Genomic DNA, 23,074 nt, shown 5'->3' with positions numbered 1-23,074 from the left:
GAGTCAGAAAGACGTGAATAGATGGAGCATAAACAGTTGAAATGAGCGGAATGCCGTTGAACATCAGAGCAAAAATGGAGCAGTGACATTGGAAGGCAGTGCGCTTAATGGGTACTTGTGGGACGATAGCTCGGAGAGTGTAATTTGTGACTTCTTGAAGAAAGCAGTGCTTTGAGCAGCTTTTTAAAGGATTGTGGATGCAGATTAAAAAGCACATAGCAATGTTGATCTAAGGAACTGTGAAACTGTGGAGCTGTGAAGCAAGGAAAGAAAAAAGGAATATCGACAGAATCCGTCAAAGTGGGAACAAATTGGCGATGTGCTGCCACATCCTATGGTTCGGATGGAATTTTGCCATTTTTCCGGGCAGTATCAGGGTTGATGCGCCGTTCGTTAGTAAGCTCTTACAGCTGAATTTCTCGATTTTGTGCTCCGTTGAAGGAATCTTTCTGGAGACAGCTGCTTGAAATTTGGCATGTTGCATGAGGACAGACATTGGGGAGGAAGGCATAAGTGATGAAAATATAGTTGTAGAGCATGAAGGTTGATCTTTGCTGCATTGTTCTGGATTTTGACATCCAGCAGAAGTTCAGTTTGGAGTTTGGCAAGTCTGATAAGTGGCAAAGAAGAGCAGAAAAAGCATTTTTGATTTATATCAGTTAGGCTGGTTGCGAGATGGGGCATTCAGTTGAAGTGTGAATTCGCATTTACAAATGATTTATTTGTTATATTTATTTATATTTATATTTTTAGTGGCTTGCTCCGCCATCTTCTTTTTCAAAGAAAGACATTCTTGAAGCAGGCCGTGATATTTTTTTGAAGTGCCGAATTCCATGAAGAATGTGTTTCTTGAATGCAAGCGCAAATGGATAACCAATTCCTTGCTTCAGTTTTGAGGAATATGTACCACAAGAAGAAAAGATATAACGCATCGATAAATTATTCAAGAAATTTCAGCAAAAGATGCATATATATGTTTTCATATTGAATTTGACAGTGAATGAGGTTGACAGATCTCAAATAAAGCATGCTGCAGAAATTTTGCATTTGAACAAAATTTAGAAGGCTTATATAAATAATCAATAATAAACGCTACAAATTTATTCATATAATCTTTCAATGGAGAGGAAAATGAGAGGAGGAGGAGGAGGAGAGAAGGGGTGGAATATGATCAAGAGGCAAAAGAGGATAATTGTGAAGGTGAGTGCAGAGACTGTGAGGGAGCCCTGTGTTTGTTGGAAGAGAGCAGACGAGGCAGATGGATCAGGCGAAGAAGATGTTGATGATGATGAGGATGACGATGAAAATGATGATGCTGATTGTGATGACTGGGAATGTGAGTTTGGTGGTTGGGGAATGCCACTGGAGGCGATGGTGGTGGCAGTTGTGCCATTTCCAGTGATTTTTGTGTCAACCGCGCTGAAGGTGAGTGTTTGAGTTGGAACAAATGTTGAACTGAGGAGGGTGAGAGAGGCGTCTTGGAGGAGGGAAATGAAGCCGTTGAGGGCATACTCGATGGTGGCGCATGGGGTCTGTTGGGGCCTGCCACAGACATCGACATCAGTTCCGCTGTTAGAAACGATTTTGTTCTGGGCAATGAGGGGGAGCCAGCTATTATATTCAGCATTGTCAGCTGTATTGTTATTCCAGACTCTTTTTGTTAAAGTTGTTGATCCACAATTCTCAAATGGGGATTGGGTGATGCTGCTTCCATTGAAAAACACATCATTTCCTCTTCCATTTGTAGCCGTATTGCCATCGAAGAAACAAAATGTGATGAATTTTACTCCATTCATCCATGAATATGGTGGAAGGAAGCAAATTGCAGCACCACCATAATTGGCAGAGGCAGTCAATTTGTTGTTTATAAACTGGCAATCATTGATCAAAAACTGACTTGGTTTGTTATTTGGAGGATTATAAAATGTTAGAGAACCAGCAGAATCACCACCAGAATTTGAGATGCACTTGCATTTGGTGAAAAAGAATTGACCATTTGACGGAAAACCGCCAACATTAAAATACCAACCAGTTCCACACCAATTTGTTATTGAACAACTTTCCACTCTGTTATCTGAGAATGAATAAACAGAATTTGATTGTGGATTGTAAACGAACACTGCTCCTCCATGCTTCGCTTGACAACTTGTGAAATTGGATTTTGAAATATCAATTTTTAACAAAACATTGCAATACAACGCTCCTCCATGATCACTGGTTGAGCAATTGAAAAATGAGCAGGAAGTGATTGAGAGATTAGCATTTGTGCATTCTACATAAAGTGCTCCACCACGACTTGACCCACTGTTTGAATCATTCCATTCGCACCATTCGAATCTGTGGTTGTTCTCATCAAATGAAGTCAGTCTTCCAGGTTTCACTCTTTGAGATTCAGTTCCAACATGCACAACAGCAGCATTTGGTGAAGAGTGTGTTTGGTGGAGGAAAGATGTGTTGAAGGCAGAGAGAGAAGTGACAGGGCTGTTGAGGTTGGGGAGAATGGCACCATCGATGGGATTGTGAGTTGTGTGAATGAGAAAATCAATATGAAAAGGGGAAAGCTATTCTGAAACAACAGCAATGATAATGACATTGCTGATGCTCAATCATGATGGAAAAAACAATTTTTGTTTTGAATTAATTTTTTCGTTTTTCGAGTTTTCTTTTTCGAGAGCCGTTTCTGAATGAATGAGCAATGCAATGGGAGAAAAAGAAAAGGATGCTTATATGATGTTCTGTTTTGCTCGAAGTTCTTTTGCATTTGTTTGTGTTTGGAACGACGAAATTATTCATGGCCTGGAATGTGTCGTTTTTTGTTTTCTATCACTCAGAAAGTTATTTCGTCATTTGCGTTTATCACAATGAAACAAATTGAAGATTGGTGAAGCATGCATTCTATTCTCAAATTTCTTTTTGATCTTTCTTTGGTTCACCGTTGTTTTGTGCTCATTTTTTCTTTTTTAAAAAAGCATATTCTTGTTGAAGATGAGCCGACTTCGCTTGAATGAAACCTGTTCATTTGAATAAAAAGCACCTGTTCGCATTTCATCAAGTGTTGACTGAACGTCATTTTCTTATTTATTTATAATATTAATTTTTTTTTTTTTCAAAGAAAATTTCACTTTTGTTTCTCCAGTGAACTGCAGATCATCAAAAGATAAAATTTTATAAACTATTTTTGAAGAAAGTCATTTCATAATCAAAAAGTTTCACAGTTCTTTTCACTTGATTTTTTCCCCCTGATTTTTATCGCATGACAAAGATGTGAACAATAATTATTTTCAATCACTTTGGTTGAATTGCTGATATACCAGGGGGAAAAAATAATAACTGTGATTTCATCCTTAATAAAATGACAAATACTCGAAAATCAAATGATAAGCCGAATGGAACAGGGCTGGAAAGCAAGAAGATAAGGTATCTTCAAGTTTCAAAGCAATGCTCAACAGCAACATTTATGGGGGGAAAAAAAAGAATGTTATTCCATTCAACTGTTCATTGCCAATTCAGTTTCATAAATAAAGATGAACGAAACTCTTGATTTATTCTTTCAAAAACCATTAAAACATGCAAGTATATTTTTGTATTGACAATTTGCTTCCTTCACTTTTTCTGTCCTCTTCTAAGATCCATTTAATAGGCTGGCTTCGGTGCAGACAAGAGTTGCATTCAACTCAATGCTTTGAAATTTGACATATGTGCGCGTACTTCCAAACTTTTTATCTTTTATATTTCAAAAAAAAAATGCAATAACAGAATGGCCATGTGCATAAATGATCAATATTTACTTACCCAAAGAAATGAAAACATCCAAACATGCATCTGGCAATCCCATCTGTTGTGCTCAAACAAGCTTCGCCCTCATCAACACCTCCTTGTGTGTGACCCGTCTCAACATCATCCCTCTCAGCGGTTGTCCACTCCTCACTGCCCAACACCACTCCGCTGCCTCCATCTGCTCCTCCACTTGCACCATCCACCCACCTTCCCTCACCAACAACAACCACCACCACCACTGCCCCCTCTTCCTCTCTGCCCATGCCTCCGTCATCCTCACAAACTTCTCCCTCACCACCCACCAACCTGCCATCTTCTCCTTCCCCCTCTTCTCCACCCCAAACAATCTCCTCTCACATGCCCACTCCCCAATCCCTGCCTCCTTCTCCATCTCCCACTCCTCCTTCTCCTCCTTCATCTCCCTCATCCAGCCTTTCCTTTTTTCTCCTTCTTCCCTCTCTTCCCCATCCCCTTCTCCATCTCCTTCTCTTTCCCCTTCTCCTTCATCTTCCTCATCCTCATCCTCATCCTTATCCTCTTCTTTTTCTTCTCCTTCCCCATCCCTTTCTCCTTCCCTTTCCTCTTCCTCTTCCCCTCTCCATAACCATTACCAATCCCATCCCCACCTCCAAATCCACCTCCATCTCCATCTCTCAAACACCCTCTTCTCCAACATCTCATCTCCCCAATCCCCTCTATCACTTCCATCTCTTCCTTCACACTCACTCAATCCTTTCATCTCAACCACCTCAACCACTTCCACTTCTACCAATACCAACATCAATTCAATTCCCTCATTCTCCCTTCACTCATCCCTCTCCATCTACTCAACCATCTTTATTCACACTCACAATCCCATCGATGGTGCCATTCTCCCCAACCTCAACAGCCCTGCCACTTCTCTCTCTGCCTTCAACACATCTTTCCTCCACCAAACACGTTCTTCATCAAATGGCCCTATTGTGCATGTTGGAAATGAAACCAACAGAAAGAGACCAGGAAGACTGACTTCATTTGATGCAAACAGCCATAAATTTGAATGGTGCGAATGGAACGATTCAAATGGAGGAAATGATTGGGGTGGAGCACTAAAAGTCAACTGCACTAATGCCAATCTCGCTATCACTTCTTGCTCATTTCACAATTGTTCATGTTCAGGTAATACTGCAGGTGGAGCGTTATGTTGTGATCGTTTGTTGAAAATCTCTCTCACAAAATCCAATTTCACAAGTTGTTCGGCCACTCATGGAGGAGCTGTTGTAATATATACCCCACAATCAAATTCTGTTTATTCATTCTCAGATAACAGAGTGGAAAATTGCTCAATCACAAATTGGTGTGGAACTGGTTGGTATTTTAATGTTGGCGGTTTTCCGTCAAATGGTCAATTCTTTTTCACAAAATGCAAGTGCATCTCAAATTCTGGTGGTGATTCAACAGGTTCACTCACATTTTATTATCCTCCAACCAATAAACCAAATCAATTTTTGGTTAAAGATTGCCAGTTCATAAACAACAAAGTCGAAAATCCATCCTCCTACGGTGGTGCTGCGTTGTGCTGCACAAGAACGTCAAATTGGATGAGCGGAAATAAATTCATCTCGTTTTGTTTCTTCGATGGCAACTCCGCCACAAATGGCAGAGGAAACGATGTGTTTTTCAATGGCAGTTCTATAGCCCAATCTCCATTCCAGCAATGCGGATCAACAACTCCAACACAAAGAGTGTGGAATGCAGGAACAGTTGAAAACACAGAGTATGTTGGCAGGTTTTGGCTTTTCCTTCAAAATTCTCCAATGAAATGTCTTTCTAACTTCCGTCTCTTATTTTTGCTTTCTCTATTTTCTCCTCTCCTTGCATTCTTTCTTTTCTCTCAAATTTGATAGTTATTTTTTTCTGAATCTTGTCATTCACCCTTGTTTGTTATATCGCTTCTCAAAATTACCCTCCGTTTATCCAAATACTTTTCTTCCCAAATTCAACATTCAACTCGAATCTCCTCTTCGAAACATCTTCTCTCTTTAATCCAAAAATCTCTTCAACCCTCTCAATCTCTTTTCCATTTATCAAATATCCAAAAAACAGGATCTTATTTTTTCTTTCTCTTTCTCCTCTTCTTTCATTTTCTGTCATACTTTTTCCTCTCTTTCTTATTTCAGAATATTTCCTTCAGCGGCAAAAGTTCATCTTTTTCTTCATTTCATCATGATCTCTGATGCAGATATCAAATGTGAAGAAATTTATCTGATGAAGTGGATGATGAAGAAGTTGGATGATATGTTTTTGACAAGTTGAAGAAGAAGAAGATGATGATGATAAATGAATAGAATGAGTTGATTGAAGATTGAGAATTGTGAAGATAAATGAAGACAAGCAAAAATGAAGATGTTCGCAAAAATAGTTAATTTCTGGTTTTTCATCTTTTCTTCTGCTTTCTTTTGACAAATAAGATCCTCCAATTCCTCCCTCTCCATCCACTTAATCCCTCTTCCTCCACACCCACAACCCCATCGATGGCACCATTCTCCCCAACCTCAACAGCCCATCCACTTCCATCTCTGCCTTCAACATTTCTTTTCTTCACCAAATACTCTCTTCACCAAATGATCTTGTAAGATATAACGGATCCGAAACTCAAAAATTGAAATTAGAAAGAATGTCCTCATTCAACATGAATAGCTATCTCTTTGAATGGTGTGAATGGAATGATTCAAATGGTGGGTCAAGCGATGGAGGTGCACTTAAGGTTTATTGTGTCAATGCCAATCTCACAATCACTTCTTGCTCGTTCAACAATTGTTCAACCACAGGAAATACTGTAGGTGGAGCATTATACAGTTACTGTTTGCAAAATGAGAATATTGCAAAATCCAATTTCACAAGTTGTTCAGCTGCTCATGGAGGAGCAATTTGTATTGATGGACAACAATCATCTTCCGTTTATTCATTTTCTGATAACATGGTGGGAAATTGTTCAATAACAAACTGGTGTGGAACTGGTTGGTATTTCTATATTGGTGATTTTTCTTCAAACGGTCAATTCCTGTTCACCAAATGCAAGTGTATTGCAAATTCTGGTAAAGATTCAACCGGCTCACTCACATTTCGCTGGCCTCCACAAAATAAACCAAATCAATTTTTGGTTAATGATTGTCAGTTCATCAATAACAATCTGACTGCTTCTTCTTCTTATGGAGGCGCTGCTATTTATTATCATTCAACTTATTCCTGGATGAATGGAGTAAAATTCATCACATTCTGTTTTTTCGATGGCAACACTGCAACAAATGGCAGGGGGAATGATGTGTTCTTCAGTGGTAATGCCATCACTCAATCTCCGTTTGAGAATTGTGGTTCAACAACCTCAACACAAAGAATGTAGATTAATAAAACTGCAGATTATGAGACTTTCAACAGCTGACTCACTCTCATTGAATCCTTCTCATATTTTTTCCAATAAAATGTCTTTTCATATTCCTTCTCTATGTGAAGAAATTTAATCAGATGACGTAAGCGTGATGATGACGACGATGAAGTTATGTGATATTATGCTGACATATTTGAAAAAAAATTCTGATGATGCATGAATTGCATAAGATGGTTAATCATTGGGGATTGAGAAGACCAACGAAAGCAAATAAAAACAGAGAGTTTCGCTGAAATCGTTTTTTTTTTTTTTTTTTTTTTTTTTTTTCTGGTTTTTCCTTCCATTCTTGTATCTTTTTCGGGCAAACAATACCCTCAGAATCCATTACACACTTCTCTTGGCCGTCTTCCTTGAGCCAGCAAGAAATAGGAATCTTATGTCAATCCCTTTTTCATTCCATCGCTTCCACTTTCGCTTCACTTCTTTCACAAAAAATCTTCTTTCCTCAAAAACTATTCATCGCTAATGCCCAATGTCAGGCATCTTCATAATGTCTCGAATTTCACAAATCTTCTCTTTTCTCTGTCCTTCTTTCATTTTCCTTCTCTACCATTCCCCGCTTTTCCTCTTCTCACTTCAAATATTTATTGCTATTTTTCTTCTTCTCCAAGATTACTCATCATGTCACGTTTTTTCATTTTTCCTTTCGACAGCCTGAATCAGTATACATTTCAAAAGCCACAAAAATTAATCAAAATATCACAAAATGGCTGCAAGCCTCAAAGGCGCATTGACAATTTTCTTATCCTATCATATTTATTTGTTTGAAAGGGCCAAACTTCCTCCAGACACAATGTGTGCCTGCTTCAATCTTTTTATCTTGTTTCTTCTTCTGTGAGCTGGCTTTGGATGCGAATGCAATGATCTTCCGTTTCAAGCCATTCTGTTTGCTCCAAAACTTACACCTCGTTCTTGAGTTGTTTGTTCGTTTCCAAAACAACTTCAACAGATATTTGGATGAATGATCGTTTCGTTGCGAAAAGCATAAATATTACTTGTGATGATTGAATTTTTTGTTCCCCAATAAATATGATGGCTTGGTGGTAATTAGTTTTATTGTCATTGTGTGAATGGCGCTTCTTCCATGAAATATATTTTTTTAAAAAAAAATTGCTCGCAATGTGTCTGAATTTCTGGTCACCATCTCGTCTTATTTGGCTTTTATCAAAATGGAAAAAATTGTGGGTTGAAGAAAAAAAACAAACTATTCTCTCAATTTATAAAGGCCTATTATTATCCAATCTGCTTCAATTGCTTGTTTTATTGAAAATCTTTATTCTGGATTGGTGGGGAAAAAAATAAAGACTGAGTTTTCATCCTCAAAAACAAATAATCAATCGAATATTCATTGTTTCTTCTTTGATTTTTTTGTGAATATTTGAACAACTTTTAAAAATGTTTGTGATTTTCAAAAATAATGAAAATTTTTTTATTTTCTCACCAAGAAAAATTCTTATTCAAAACAATTATATACTCCAAAGATGAATAAGGCTTCAGTACATGTCATGAGAATTATAAGTTACGAATAAGATTTTTTCATCACAACTGTAACTTATTCGTTATAAATTCAGTTTTTCCAAACATGGGGACATGTTTTTTGCAATAAAATTTTTTCTTTCGAAAAACTTTCAATCTTTGAAAAATCAACACCCCGAAAAAAGTTATGATTTCAAATATAATCACCCACATCTTATCAAAGAAAATTAATCATTTCCATTTGGGGGAAAATATGGATTTTCAAGCATTTTTTGCATAAAGCATCAAAACTTTGCTTCTCCACAAACTTTTCACAACTCGCTTTTATTTTTGAATCAATCTTATTTTCACACCTGCTTATTAACATCGTTGCTGAATAAAAATGTTGAAAAAAGATGTCTTTTTTTTTCTTTCACAAAAATGATTTTGTCATTTCATTTCAATATTTTTGAAAACGAAAAACTTATCCATGGTGTTTTATTTATTTTTATTTTTTATTGTTATTGAATATATCTGATATTCCTTATTTAATAACAAAAAAGTCATTAAGTGAAGAAATTATCCTTTTTTCATTTTCAGATGAAAATGATTTTCTTGAAATTCATTCAATATTTTATGAATCCAAATAGAATTTCCATGATTAAACACTTTTTATCTAAAATAATAACATTAAAAATCATAATTATAAAAAGTGTTTGATGAAATCATTGTTTGATCTTTTTTGAATTCGTTAATAAAAAGGTTATATTCATCTGAATATTAAAAAAAGAACTGTTACAAATGAAAGTTACAGTATGGAAAAAAATACGAAATTCCAGGTATTTTCGTGTGATAATACTGGAAATAAAATTCACCATGGATAAGTTTTTCGTTTTCAAAAATATTGAAATGAAATGACAAAATCATTTTTGTGAAAGAAAAAAAAAGACATCTTTTTTCAACATTTTTATTCAGCAACGATGTTAATAAGCAGGTGTGAAAATAAGATTGATTCAAAAATAAAAGCGAGTTGTGAAAAGTTTGTGGAGAAGCAAAGTTTTGATGCTTTATGCAAAAAATGCTTGAAAATCCATATTTTCCCCCAAATGGAAATGATTAATTTTCTTTGATAAGATGTGGGTGATTATATTTGAAATCATAACTTTTTTCGGGGTGTTGATTTTTCAAAGATTGAAAGTTTTTCGAAAGAAAAAATTTTATTGCAAAAAACATGTCCCCATGTTTGGAAAAACTGAATTTATAACGAATAAGTTACAGTTGTGATGAAAAAATCTTATTCGTAACTTATAATTCTCATGACATGTACTGAAGCCTTATTCATCTTTGGAGTATATAATTGTTTTGAATAAGAATTTTTCTTGGTGAGAAAATAAAAAAATTTTCATTATTTTTGAAAATCACAAACATTTTTAAAAGTTGTTCAAATATTCACAAAAAATCAAAGAAGAAACAATGAATATTCGATTGATTATTTGTTTTTGAGGATGAAAACTCAGTCTTTATTTTTTCCCCACCAATCCAGAATAAAGATTTTCAATAAAACAAGCAATTGAAGCAGATTGGATAATAATAGGCCTTTATAAATTGAGAGAATAGTTTGTTTTTTTTCTTCAACCCACAATTTTTTCCATTTTGATAAAAGCCAAATAAGACGAGATGGTGACCAGAAATTCAGACACATTGCGAGCAATTTTTTTTTAAAAAAATATATTTCATGGAAGAAGCGCCATTCACACAATGACAATAAAACTAATTACCACCAAGCCATCATATTTATTGGGGAACAAAAAATTCAATCATCACAAGTAATATTTATGCTTTTCGCAACGAAACGATCATTCATCCAAATATCTGTTGAAGTTGTTTTGGAAACGAACAAACAACTCAAGAACGAGGTGTAAGTTTTGGAGCAAACAGAATGGCTTGAAACGGAAGATCATTGCATTCGCATCCAAAGCCAGCTCACAGAAGAAGAAACAAGATAAAAAGATTGAAGCAGGCACACATTGTGTCTGGAGGAAGTTTGGCCCTTTCAAACAAATAAATATGATAGGATAAGAAAATTGTCAATGCGCCTTTGAGGCTTGCAGCCATTTTGTGATATTTTGATTAATTTTTGTGGCTTTTGAAATGTATACTGATTCAGGCTGTCGAAAGGAAAAATGAAAAAACGTGACATGATGAGTAATCTTGGAGAAGAAGAAAAATAGCAATAAATATTTGAAGTGAGAAGAGGAAAAGCGGGGAATGGTAGAGAAGGAAAATGAAAGAAGGACAGAGAAAAGAGAAGATTTGTGAAATTCGAGACATTATGAAGATGCCTGACATTGGGCATTAGCGATGAATAGTTTTTGAGGAAAGAAGATTTTTTGTGAAAGAAGTGAAGCGAAAGTGGAAGCGATGGAATGAAAAAGGGATTGACATAAGATTCCTATTTCTTGCTGGCTCAAGGAAGACGGCCAAGAGAAGTGTGTAATGGATTCTGAGGGTATTGTTTGCCCGAAAAGATACAAGAATGGAAGGAAAAACCAGAAAAAAAAAAAAAAAAAAAACGATTTCAGCGAAACTCTCTGTTTTTATTTGCTTTCGTTGGTCTTCTCAATCCCCAATGATTAACCATCTTATGCAATTCATGCATCATCAGAATTTTTTTTCAAATATGTCAGCATAATATCACATAACTTCATCGTCGTCATCATCACGCTTACGTCATCTGATTAAATTTCTTCACATAGAGAAGGAATATGAAAAGACATTTTATTGGAAAAAATATGAGAAGGATTCAATGAGAGTGAGTCAGCTGTTGAAAGTCTCATAATCTGCAGTTTTATTAATCTACATTCTTTGTGTTGAGGTTGTTGAACCACAATTCTCAAACGGAGATTGAGTGATGGCATTACCACTGAAGAACACATCATTCCCCCTGCCATTTGTTGCAGTGTTGCCATCGAAAAAACAGAATGTGATGAATTTTACTCCATTCATCCAGGAATAAGTTGAATGATAATAAATAGCAGCGCCTCCATAAGAAGAAGAAGCAGTCAGATTGTTATTGATGAACTGACAATCATTAACCAAAAATTGATTTGGTTTATTTTGTGGAGGCCAGCGAAATGTGAGTGAGCCGGTTGAATCTTTACCAGAATTTGCAATACACTTGCATTTGGTGAACAGGAATTGACCGTTTGAAGAAAAATCACCAATATAGAAATACCAACCAGTTCCACACCAGTTTGTTATTGAACAATTTCCCACCATGTTATCAGAAAATGAATAAACGGAAGATGATTGTTGTCCATCAATACAAATTGCTCCTCCATGAGCAGCTGAACAACTTGTGAAATTGGATTTTGCAATATTCTCATTTTGCAAACAGTAACTGTATAATGCTCCACCTACAGTATTTCCTGTGGTTGAACAATTGTTGAACGAGCAAGAAGTGATTGTGAGATTGGCATTGACACAATAAACCTTAAGTGCACCTCCATCGCTTGACCCACCATTTGAATCATTCCATTCACACCATTCAAAGAGATAGCTATTCATGTTGAATGAGGACATTCTTTCTAATTTCAATTTTTGAGTTTCGGATCCGTTATATCTTACAAGATCATTTGGTGAAGAGAGTATTTGGTGAAGAAAAGAAATGTTGAAGGCAGAGATGGAAGTGGATGGGCTGTTGAGGTTGGGGAGAATGGTGCCATCGATGGGGTTGTGGGTGTGGAGGAAGAGGGATTAAGTGGATGGAGAGGGAGGAATTGGAGGATCTTATTTGTCAAAAGAAAGCAGAAGAAAAGATGAAAAACCAGAAATTAACTATTTTTGCGAACATCTTCATTTTTGCTTGTCTTCATTTATCTTCACAATTCTCAATCTTCAATCAACTCATTCTATTCATTTATCATCATCATCTTCTTCTTCTTCAACTTGTCAAAAACATATCATCCAACTTCTTCATCATCCACTTCATCAGATAAATTTCTTCACATTTGATATCTGCATCAGAGATCATGATGAAATGAAGAAAAAGATGAACTTTTGCCGCTGAAGGAAATATTCTGAAATAAGAAAGAGAGGAAAAAGTATGACAGAAAATGAAAGAAGAGGAGAAAGAGAAAGAAAAAATAAGATCCTGTTTTTGGATATTTGATAAATGGAAAAGAGATTGAGAGGGTTGAAGAGATTTTTGGATTAAAGAGAGAAGATGTTTCGAAGAGGAGATTCGAGTTGAATGTTGAATTTGGGAAGAAAAGTATTTGGATAAACGGAGGGTAATTTTGAGAAGCGATATAACAAACAAGGGTGAATGACAAGATTCAGAAAAAAATAACTATCAAATTTGAGAGAAAAGAAAGAATGCAAGGAGAGGAGAAAATAGAGAAAGCAAAAATAAGAGACGGAAGTTAGAAAGACATTTCATTGGAGAATTTTGAAGGAAAAGCCAAAACCTGCCAACATACTCTGTGTTTTCAACTGTTCCTGCATTCCACACTCTTTGTGTTGGAGTTGTTGATCCGCATTGCTGGAATGGAGATTGGGCTATAGAACTGCCATTGAAAAACACATCGTTTCCTCTGCCATTTGTGGCGGAGTTGCCATCGAAGAAACAAAACGAGATGAATTTATTTCCGCTCATCCAATTTGACGTTCTTGTGCAGCACAACGCAGCACCACCGTAGGAGGATGGATTTTCGACTTTGTTGTTTATGAACTGGCAATCTTTAACCAAAAATTGATTTGGTTTATTGGTTGGAGGATAATAAAATGTGAGTGAACCTGTTGAATCACCACCAGAATTTGAGATGCACTTGCATTTTGTGAAAAAGAATTGACCATTTGACGGAAAACCGCCAACATTAAAATACCAACCAGTTCCACACCAATTTGTGATTGAGCAATTTTCCACTCTGTTATCTGAGAATGAATAAACAGAATTTGATTGTGGGGTATATATTACAACAGCTCCTCCATGAGTGGCCGAACAACTTGTGAAATTGGATTTTGTGAGAGAGATTTTCAACAAACGATCACAACATAACGCTCCACCTGCAGTATTACCTGAACATGAACAATTGTGAAATGAGCAAGAAGTGATAGCGAGATTGGCATTAGTGCAGTTGACTTTTAGTGCTCCACCCCAATCATTTCCTCCATTTGAATCGTTCCATTCGCACCATTCAAATTTATGGCTGTTTGCATCAAATGAAGTCAGTCTTCCTGGTCTCTTTCTGTTGGTTTCATTTCCAACATGCACAATAGGGCCATTTGATGAAGAACGTGTTTGGTGGAGGAAAGATGTGTTGAAGGCAGAGAGAGAAGTGGCAGGGCTGTTGAGGTTGGGGAGAATGGCACCATCGATGGGATTGTGAGTGTGAATAAAGATGGTTGAGTAGATGGAGAGGGATGAGTGAAGGGAGAATGAGGGAATTGAATTGATGTTGGTATTGGTAGAAGTGGAAGTGGTTGAGGTGGTTGAGATGAAAGGATTGAGTGAGTGTGAAGGAAGAGATGGAAGTGATAGAGGGGATTGGGGAGAGGAGATGTTGGAGAAGAGGGTGTTTGAGAGATGGAGATGGAGGTGGATTTGGAGGTGGGGATGGGATTGGTAATGGTTATGGAGAGGGGAAGAGGAAGAGGAAAGGGAAGGAGAAAGGGATGGGGAAGGAGAAGAAAAAGAAGAGGATAAGGATGAGGATGAGGATGAGGAAGATGAAGGAGAAGGGGAAAGGGAAGGAGATGGAGAAGGGGATGGGGAAGAGAGGGAAGAAGGAGAAAAAAGGAAAGGCTGGATGAGGGAGATGAAGGAGGAGAAGGAGGAGCGGGAGATGGAGAAGGAGGCAGGGATTGGGGAGTGGGCATTATGGAGGAGATTGTTTGGGGTGGAGAAGAGAGGGAAGGAGAGGAAGGCTGGTTGATGGATGGTGAGGGAGAAGTTTGTGAGGATGACGGAGGCATGGGCAGAGAGGAAGAGGGGGCAGTGGTGGTGGTGGTTGTTGTTGGTGAGGGAAGGTGGGTGGATGGTGCAAGTGGAGGAGGAGATGGAGGCAGCGGAGTGGTGTTGGGCAGTGAGGAGTGGACAACCGCTGAGAGGGATGATGTTGAGACGGGTCACACACAAGGAGGTGTTGATGAGGGCGAAGCTTGTTTGAGCACAACAGATGGGATTGCCAGATGCATGTTTGGATGTTTTCATTTCTTTGGGTAAGTAAATATTGATCATTTATGCACATGGCCATTCTGTTATTGCATTTTTTTTTTGAAATATAAAAGATAAAAAGTTTGGAAGTACGCGCACATATGTCAAATTTCAAAGCATTGAGTTGAATGCAACTCTTGTCTGCACCGAAGCCAGCCTATTAAATGGATCTTAGAAGAGGACAGAAAAAGTGAAGGAAGCAAATTGTCAATACAAAAATATACTTGCATGTTTTAATGGTTTTTGAAAGAATAAATCAAGAGTTTCGTTCATCTTTATTTATGAAACTGAATTGGCAATGAACAGTTGAATGGAATAACATTCTTTTTTTTCCCCCCATAAATGTTGCTGTTGAGCATTGCTTTGAAACTTGAAGATACCTTATCTTCTTGCTTTCCAGCCCTGTTCCATTCGGCTTATCATTTGATTTTCGAGTATTTGTCATTTTATTAAGGATGAAATCACAGTTATTATTTTTTCCCCCTGGTATATCAGCAATTCAACCAAAGTGATTGAAAATAATTATTGTTCACATCTTTGTCATGCGATAAAAATCAGGGGGAAAAAATCAAGTGAAAAGAACTGTGAAACTTTTTGATTATGAAATGACTTTCTTCAAAAATAGTTTATAAAATTTTATCTTTTGATGATCTGCAGTTCACTGGAGAAACAAATGTGAAACTTTCTTTGAAAAAAAAATTAATATTATAAATATATAAGAAAATGATGTACAGTCAACACTTGATGAAATGCGAACAGGTGCTTTTTATTCAAATGAACAGGTTTCATTCAAGCGAAGTCGGCTCATCTTCAACAAGAATATGCTTTTTTAAAAAAGAAAAAATGAGCACAAAACAACGGTGAACCAAAGAAAGATCAAAAAGAAATTTGAGAATAGAATGCATGCTTCACCAATCTTCAATTTGTTTCATTGTGATAAACGCAAATGACGAAATAACTTTCTGAGTGATAGAAAACAAAAAACGACACATTCCAGGCCATGAATAATTTCGTCGTTCCAAACACAAACAAATGCAAAAGAACTTCGAGCAAAACAGAACATCATATAAGCATCCTTTTCTTTTTCTCCCATTGCATTGCTCATTCATTCAGAAACGGCTCTCGAAAAAGAAAACTCGAAAAACGAAAAAATTAATTCAAAACAAAAATTGTTTTTTCCATCATGATTGAGCATCAGCAATGTCATTATCATTGCTGTTGTTTCAGAATAGCTTTCCCCTTTTCATATTGATTTTCTCATTCACACAACTCACAATCCCATCGATGGTGCCATTCTCCCCAACCTCAACAGCCCTGTCACTTCTCTCTCTGCCTTCAACACATCTTTCCTCCACCAAACACACTCTTCACCAAATGCTGCTGTTGTGCATGTTGGAACTGAATCTCAAAGAGTGAAACCTGGAAGACTGACTTCATTTGATGAGAACAACCACAGATTCGAATGGTGCGAATGGAATGATTCAAACAGTGGGTCAAGTCGTGGTGGAGCACTTTATGTAGAATGCACAAATGCTAATCTCTCAATCACTTCCTGCTCATTTTTCAATTGCTCAACCAGTGATCATGGAGGAGCGTTGTATTGCAATGTTTTGTTAAAAATTGATATTTCAAAATCCAATTTCACAAGTTGTCAAGCGAAGCATGGAGGAGCAGTGTTCGTTTACAATCCACAATCAAATTCTGTTTATTCATTCTCAGATAACAGAGTGGAAAGTTGTTCAATAACAAATTGGTGTGGAACTGGTTGGTATTTTAATGTTGGCGGTTTTCCGTCAAATGGTCAATTCTTTTTCACCAAATGCAAGTGCATCTCAAATTCTGGTGGTGATTCTGCTGGTTCTCTAACATTTTATAATCCTCCAAATAACAAACCAAGTCAGTTTTTGATCAATGATTGCCAGTTTATAAACAACAAATTGACTGCCTCTGCCAATTATGGTGGTGCTGCAATTTGCTTCCTTCCACCATATTCATGGATGAATGGAGTAAAATTCATCACATTTTGTTTCTTCGATGGCAATACGGCTACAAATGGAAGAGGAAATGATGTGTTTTTCAATGGAAGCAGCATCACCCAATCCCCATTTGAGAATTGTGGATCAACAACTTTAACAAAAAGAGTCTGGAATAACAATACAGCTGACAATGCTGAATATAATAGCTGGCTCCCCCTCATTGCCCAGAACAAAATCGTTTCTAACAGCGGAACTGATGTCGATGTCTGTGGCAGGCCCCAACAGACCCCATGCGCCACCATCGAGTATGCCCTCAACGGCTTCATTTCCCTCCTCCAAGACGCCTCTCTCACCCTCCTCAGTTCAACATTTGTTCCAACTCAAACACTCACCTTCAGCGCGGTTGACACAAAAATCACTGGAAATGGCACAACTGCCACCATCATCGCCTCCAGTGGCATTCCTCAACCATCAAACTCACATTCCCAGTCATCACAATCAGCATCATCATTTTCATCGTCATCCTCATCATCATCAACATCTTCTTCGCCTGATCCATCTGCCTCGTCTGCTCTCTTCCAACAAACACAGGGCTCCCTCACAGTCTCTGCACTCACCTTCACAATTATCCTCTTTTGCCTCTTGATCATATTCCACCCCTTCTCTCCTCCTCCTCCTCCTCTCATTTTCCTCTCCATTGAAAGATTATATGAATAAATTTGTAGCGTTTATTATTGATTATTTATATAAGCCTTCTAAATTTTGTTCAAATGCAAAATTTCTGCAGCATGCTTTATTTGAGATCTGTCAACCTCATTCACTGTCAAATTCAATATGAAAACATATATATGCATCTTTTGCTGAAATTTCTTGAATAATTTATCGATGCGTTATATCTTTTCTTCTTGTGGTACATATTCCTCAAAACTGAAGCAAGGAATTGGTTATCCATTTGCGCTTGCATTCAAGAAACACATTCTTCATGGAATTCGGCACTTCAAAAAAATATCACGGCCTGCTTCAAGAATGTCTTTCTTTGAAAAAGAAGATGGCGGAGCAAGCCACTAAAAATATAAATATAAATAAATATAACAAATAAATCATTTGTAAATGCGAATTCACACTTCAACTGAATGCCCCATCTCGCAACCAGCCTAACTGATATAAATCAAAAATGCTTTTTCTGCTCTTCTTTGCCACTTATCAGACTTGCCAAACTCCAAACTGAACTTCTGCTGGATGTCAAAATCCAGAACAATGCAGCAAAGATCAACCTTCATGCTCTACAACTATATTTTCATCACTTATGCCTTCCTCCCCAATGTCTGTCCTCATGCAACATGCCAAATTTCAAGCAGCTGTCTCCAGAAAGATTCCTTCAACGGAGCACAAAATCGAGAAATTCAGCTGTAAGAGCTTACTAACGAACGGCGCATCAACCCTGATACTGCCCGGAAAAATGGCAAAATTCCATCCGAACCATAGGATGTGGCAGCACATCGCCAATTTGTTCCCACTTTGACGGATTCTGTCGATATTCCTTTTTTCTTTCCTTGCTTCACAGCTCCACAGTTTCACAGTTCCTTAGATCAACATTGCTATGTGCTTTTTAATCTGCATCCACAATCCTTTAAAAAGCTGCTCAAAGCACTGCTTTCTTCAAGAAGTCACAAATTACACTCTCCGAGCTATCGTCCCACAAGTACCCATTAAGCGCACTGCCTTCCAATGTCACTGCTCCATTTTTGCTCTGATGTTCAACGGCATTCCGCTCATTTCAACTGTTTATGCTCCATCTATTCACGTCTTTCTGACTCGTTCGCGCATTTGCCTCAAAAAGATTCAAAATTATATTTTTTTAAGCTCTTCTGCTCTTTTGGCAACGAGGAAATTATGTTTCACAACCAAACACATTTGAGATGAATTTTTTTTGCTTTATGAATTTCGTTCCACTCAATAATTTCTAATTATTTTTTCTATTTCATAATTTTTCTATGTGTTTTTAAGCCTGAGAGCGAAAGACTTGTAATGAAATGATAACATAAAAATCTGGATCAAATAGTTATTTTATTCATAAATGTTCGAATTTTGCCCCATTTATAGGGGCATTATTTTTGCATTTATGAAAAAAACAAAGATTTGCTCCAAACTTTTTCCACAACCTTATCATTGTTAATCTAACATTCTCATGCAAGAAAAATAGACACAAAGAAAAAAAAATTAAGAAAAATAAAAGAAAATTTTGCGTGGAACAAAATTTATAAAGCAAAAAATTTCGTTTCAATATTAATTCATCAAAGCATCCAAACAATGGTTCGTTAACTTTTTTTAGTAAAAAATCATAATGAGAAACACACCTAAAAATATGAATATTTTTGTGCAAAGGTGTTACGCTTCCGCTTTATTTATTTATTTATTTTGAAAATGAAATGTCATGAAAAAAAAAGGAAATGAATGAATAGAAAGAAATTTCACAAAAATTATTACATGAAATGAAATGCATTTCCCCGCATTCGGCTTTGAAACATTTTGTAAAAAAAAAAAACAAATGATTCGTATGAATTGTTCGCTTTCTTGCCTTCATCTCTCCTGATTCCGCATGGCATTGCTCTGTTTCATTCTCTCTTCATCTTTCATCTCGAGAAAACGCCAAATTCCATTTATTGCTCTCTGGAAATGAAAAAAAGATAAAAATAAAAAAGATAAACAACAACAACAATAATAATACAATTTCAAAGAAAGAAAGAAAAATAAGAAAAGAAAGCAAACTTGAAGCTGGCCAAACGGAACTTTCAGAGGAACTGCAGCGCCGATGCGCGACCGGTCGTTAAGACCAGCCTTTGCCAAGTCTCCTTTCTCTCGCGCGCTTTTCACAAGCCCACCCCCAAGCCCAGCCAGCCTCCCCAGCGCCGTCCCTCTTGCCACAGCCCCGTTCTCTCCATACACCCGCTTTTCCATCCTTTTCTTCTCTTCCCAGCTCAGCGCAGAAACAAACGCACAGTGCAGCATCTGCACTGCCACCGTCTCCAGCGCTCGCGCTGCTGTCCGCGCCGCAAGCTCCACCGACCGCTCGCACGCAACAAACCCCACAACCCCCGCAATGAGATGCCCGGCCAGCTGGAACAGAACACCGCACTTCCCCTCAAAGTCAAACGTGATGTTGTGCTCCCGGCAGTTCGAAAAGAACTGCCCGTGCGGCACACGCGACAGCTCCGGCTGGTAGAACGGCTGCACTATCACAAAGCTGCGTGTCGCCGCTGGAGAGAGGCAGGCACACGCCTGTGCAGAGGCGCTTGCTGAGCCACACACCGCCTGAGGAGACACTCTCTGCACACCTGCCACCTGGCGCGGCGAGGTCGACCTGTGTGCTCCGCTCGAACAGCCCTGAGGCCGAGCACAGGCAGAATGCGCAGAATCAGAGGACGGAGCACGCACATGCAAAGCAGCAGTGCCGCCGCGGCGCGGAAGGAGGTAGTTTCAGACGCAATCTCGATGCCCCCCTGCAGCAGATACGACATCCACCGGAACGCCGACGACGCTGCCAGCGGGCCCACCGAAAGATCCACCGCACACATCCGCAGCGACTCCCACTCGTCCACAAACACACAATACGAAACACTAAACACCCCAATCATCCCTTTCCCGTGGCACACTTGCCCAATCGCATACGTCGCATCCCGCAGAGCGATCGACGGCACACTTTCCTGCGGCACAACCGCCCCTATCGCAACAAACTCGTCCATCCTCTCTCTCTGCCTGTCCGAGCTCAAATGCAACGACACTCCATCCGATGCCAAACATCCACCTCCACCCACCCCCATACCCACACCTATACCCACACCCCCTTCTCTTCTCTTCTCTCTCCTCCCAAACAGCCTCTCCCCAATAAACGTGATGCTCATCGTCCCGTCCGGCTGTATCATCCCTTCCACAACAGGCTTCCCCACAATCCGCTCCCGCTCCGCACACAGCTCCACCAGCGCCCCCGTCACCGTCATCGTCACCAGATAGTCCCGCCAGCTCCCATACGCACTCTCGTCAACCAGCGTCACACACTCCGGGTGCGCAGGAACACTCAGCAGCGATTCCACATCCAGAATCTGCCCCTCTTCTTCTTCTTCCTCCTCTTCCTTCTCCAAATCAATGGAACCACCCTCTTTCCCTGACTCCTCATTCATCCCCAAATCATTCGCAGCCATTTCCACCTGTTCCTCATCTTTCCCCACATTTTCTTCTCTTCCATCTGAAGCTAAACCCAAAGACCCGTCTGCTGCTTCTTCTGCTGCTCTCCTGTTCTCCTGTTGGATGCCATCAGATGGAGAAGAACTGCGCACTTCGGGTTCAACTGAATGCTGCTTGTCTGCACCCACCTCAGTCTCTGCCTTCACAAACCTCAGCCCACTCAGCCCAAGCGCCTCCACAACCAGCGGTGCCATCGCTTCTTCCAGCTTCCCCTGGTTCTCTTTGATTTTCTCCACAAACTCTCTGTGCGCTGTCGGATACCCGCCTTTCTCCTCATTCCCATCATCTCCCTCTCTCCTTCCATCTTCTCCCTTTTCTTCTCCCTTTTCTTCTCCCTCTTTGCCTCCCTTTTCTCCTTCCTCTGCTTCTTCCCGCTCCTCCAGCACCGCCAGCGCAATCGCTGCTGGTGACAGAACCACATCCTCCATCCTCAGCCCCGCTGCCGACAACCCTTTCTCTACAATCCCCCCAACTTCACACACTGCAATCCCTCGCCCCATCACTTCGTCGTCCAGCTTCACCACCACACGCCTCGACTGCGGCGATCGCGACACCAGCCGCGCTATCGCCGACGGAAGCAGCGACGGGTCAAACAGATCGTAGATCGACGGGAACGCATTCACATCTGCCGCTGCAAAGATCCGCTTGCTCCCCGACTTCGTGCCCACCGACGCTGCAAGCGAAGGAAGCGGAGCCACCAGCGGAACCGAAAGCATCGCTGAAAGTGCCACATCGTATGCACATACAACACCCCCATACAGCACCGCCCGCCGAGCCACAACATATCCCCGCAGCGTCTGCAGCGCCCGCGGCGACAGCAGCAGCTGCAGCGACAGCGGCATGTGCCGCCCATACACCCCAGCCGCCTCTGGCACCACAATCCGCAGCCGCCTCTCGATATCGTCCATCGCTCCTGTCGATGTGTATGACGCAGCCACAGCCGACGCATCCGAAGGGTCAATCGCAGGCGCTGATGAAGATGATGGCTGATCATCTCCTGCTGCCTTCTTCTCGTCGCTTTTCCGCCTCCGGAATGGCGAAGTTGATCGGCGTGTTGCTCCTGTTGAAGAAGACGAAGAAGAAGAAGGTGCCGAGCGAAGAGACGACTGCTGCGCTGCCCCGGCCACAAGAAGCTTTTTGAAATAGGCTTTCGCGTCATACAACAGCTCCAATGGATCCACAAACACAACATCCAAATTCGGATCAGAAAGATCAACCAGCAACAAAAGCTCGCCGTTCTCGAGTGATGGAAACAGATGGAACAGGGTTTCTTAAAAAGTTGAGTTGAAATGAGAAGATGAAGAAGAAGCTATGCTGATGATGAATGAATAATCGTTATTGTCTTGCATCAGATGAATAAAATGTGGAATATGTGAAAAGATCGATTCAAAAATGGAAAATGCTGCAGTTGCTGTCATTTGCCATTCTGTTGGATAAAAGCAAAAATTCCACAGAAGCCATGCGGCTTCAGAAAGATTCCACAAAATGTTTTCCTCTCCAATCTCAAAAACTGAAGTCAATTTCGCTCTAACTCCAGACGATAAATATCTTCTCTGGCTTTGTGTGAGTTTTCTTGCCTGCCTTCATTTCCCTTTCTCACATAAAACACATTTTCATCTTCATAACAAAAAATTCTTGCTCAAATAATACTCTTCGTTTCTTCTTTATTTTTCTTTTTATCTCTCACACTGATGCAATTGATGAAGAATTAAAAATTGGGAAGTGAATGATGAAGTCGAAGAAGAAATTGTGTGATATGTTGTTGATATGTTTGAAGAAGAAGAAGAAGAAGAAGAGACAACTGAGATGATTAATTGTTGAAAATTGTGAAGGCAAATGATTACAAAGAAAAACAGAGAGTTTCGGAGAAATCATTTTTCTGGTTTTCTTCTTTCATTTTTGTGTGTTTTTCTTGCAAGTGAAATCCTCCAATTCAATCATTTTCATCCACACTCACAACCCCATCGATGGTGCCATCCT

General features: G+C 39.2%; 6 protein-coding genes across 6 annotated transcripts; 3 read left to right on the top strand and 3 right to left on the bottom strand.

The window, feature by feature from the left end:
• Nucleotides 1-1,119: 1,119 nt before the first annotated feature.
• MONOS_16990 (uncharacterized protein) lies at nucleotides 1,120-1,437 on the top strand (the record flags this gene model as incomplete). Its single annotated transcript, XM_067869869.1, has 1 exon — nucleotides 1,120-1,437. One exon carries the CDS (start codon nucleotides 1,120-1,122, stop codon nucleotides 1,435-1,437), a length of 318 nt encoding a protein of 105 aa, XP_067735444.1.
• Nucleotides 1,438-3,844: 2,407 nt separating this feature from the next.
• On the bottom strand, nucleotides 3,845-4,558 carry MONOS_16989 (uncharacterized protein; the record flags this gene model as incomplete). Its single annotated transcript, XM_067869867.1, has 2 exons — nucleotides 3,845-4,373; nucleotides 4,437-4,558. 2 exons carry the CDS (start codon nucleotides 4,556-4,558, stop codon nucleotides 3,845-3,847), a joined length of 651 nt encoding a protein of 216 aa, XP_067735443.1.
• A 9,630-nt stretch (nucleotides 4,559-14,188) lies between these two features.
• Nucleotides 14,189-14,473, top strand: MONOS_16988 (uncharacterized protein; the record flags this gene model as incomplete). The annotated part of the gene is made up of 1 exon (XM_067869866.1): nucleotides 14,189-14,473. One exon carries the CDS (start codon nucleotides 14,189-14,191, stop codon nucleotides 14,471-14,473), a length of 285 nt encoding a protein of 94 aa, XP_067735442.1.
• A 67-nt stretch (nucleotides 14,474-14,540) lies between these two features.
• Nucleotides 14,541-15,051, top strand: MONOS_16987 (uncharacterized protein; the record flags this gene model as incomplete). Its single annotated transcript, XM_067869865.1, has 2 exons — nucleotides 14,541-14,823; nucleotides 14,951-15,051. The coding sequence occupies 2 exons, from the start codon at nucleotides 14,541-14,543 to the stop codon at nucleotides 15,049-15,051; spliced, it is 384 nt and encodes a 127-aa protein (XP_067735441.1).
• A 2,265-nt stretch (nucleotides 15,052-17,316) lies between these two features.
• Nucleotides 17,317-17,550, bottom strand: MONOS_15692 (uncharacterized protein; the record flags this gene model as incomplete). Its single annotated transcript, XM_067868585.1, has 1 exon — nucleotides 17,317-17,550. The coding sequence occupies one exon, from the start codon at nucleotides 17,548-17,550 to the stop codon at nucleotides 17,317-17,319; it is 234 nt and encodes a 77-aa protein (XP_067735440.1).
• Nucleotides 17,551-19,432: 1,882 nt separating this feature from the next.
• On the bottom strand, nucleotides 19,433-22,681 carry MONOS_16565 (putative IQ domain-containing protein H; the record flags this gene model as incomplete). Its single annotated transcript, XM_067869469.1, has 4 exons — nucleotides 19,433-19,522; nucleotides 19,622-20,085; nucleotides 20,160-22,364; nucleotides 22,627-22,681. The coding sequence occupies 4 exons, from the start codon at nucleotides 22,679-22,681 to the stop codon at nucleotides 19,433-19,435; spliced, it is 2,814 nt and encodes a 937-aa protein (XP_067735439.1).
• Nucleotides 22,682-23,074: the final 393 nt, after the last annotated feature.

Source organism: Monocercomonoides exilis (genome assembly GCF_001643675.1).
Source record: "Monocercomonoides exilis strain PA203 chromosome Unknown scaffold3-2548433, whole genome shotgun sequence".
Classification (NCBI taxonomy): Eukaryota; Preaxostyla; order Oxymonadida; family Polymastigidae; genus Monocercomonoides; species Monocercomonoides exilis.
This window is presented reverse-complemented; position numbering and strand designations above follow the sequence as displayed.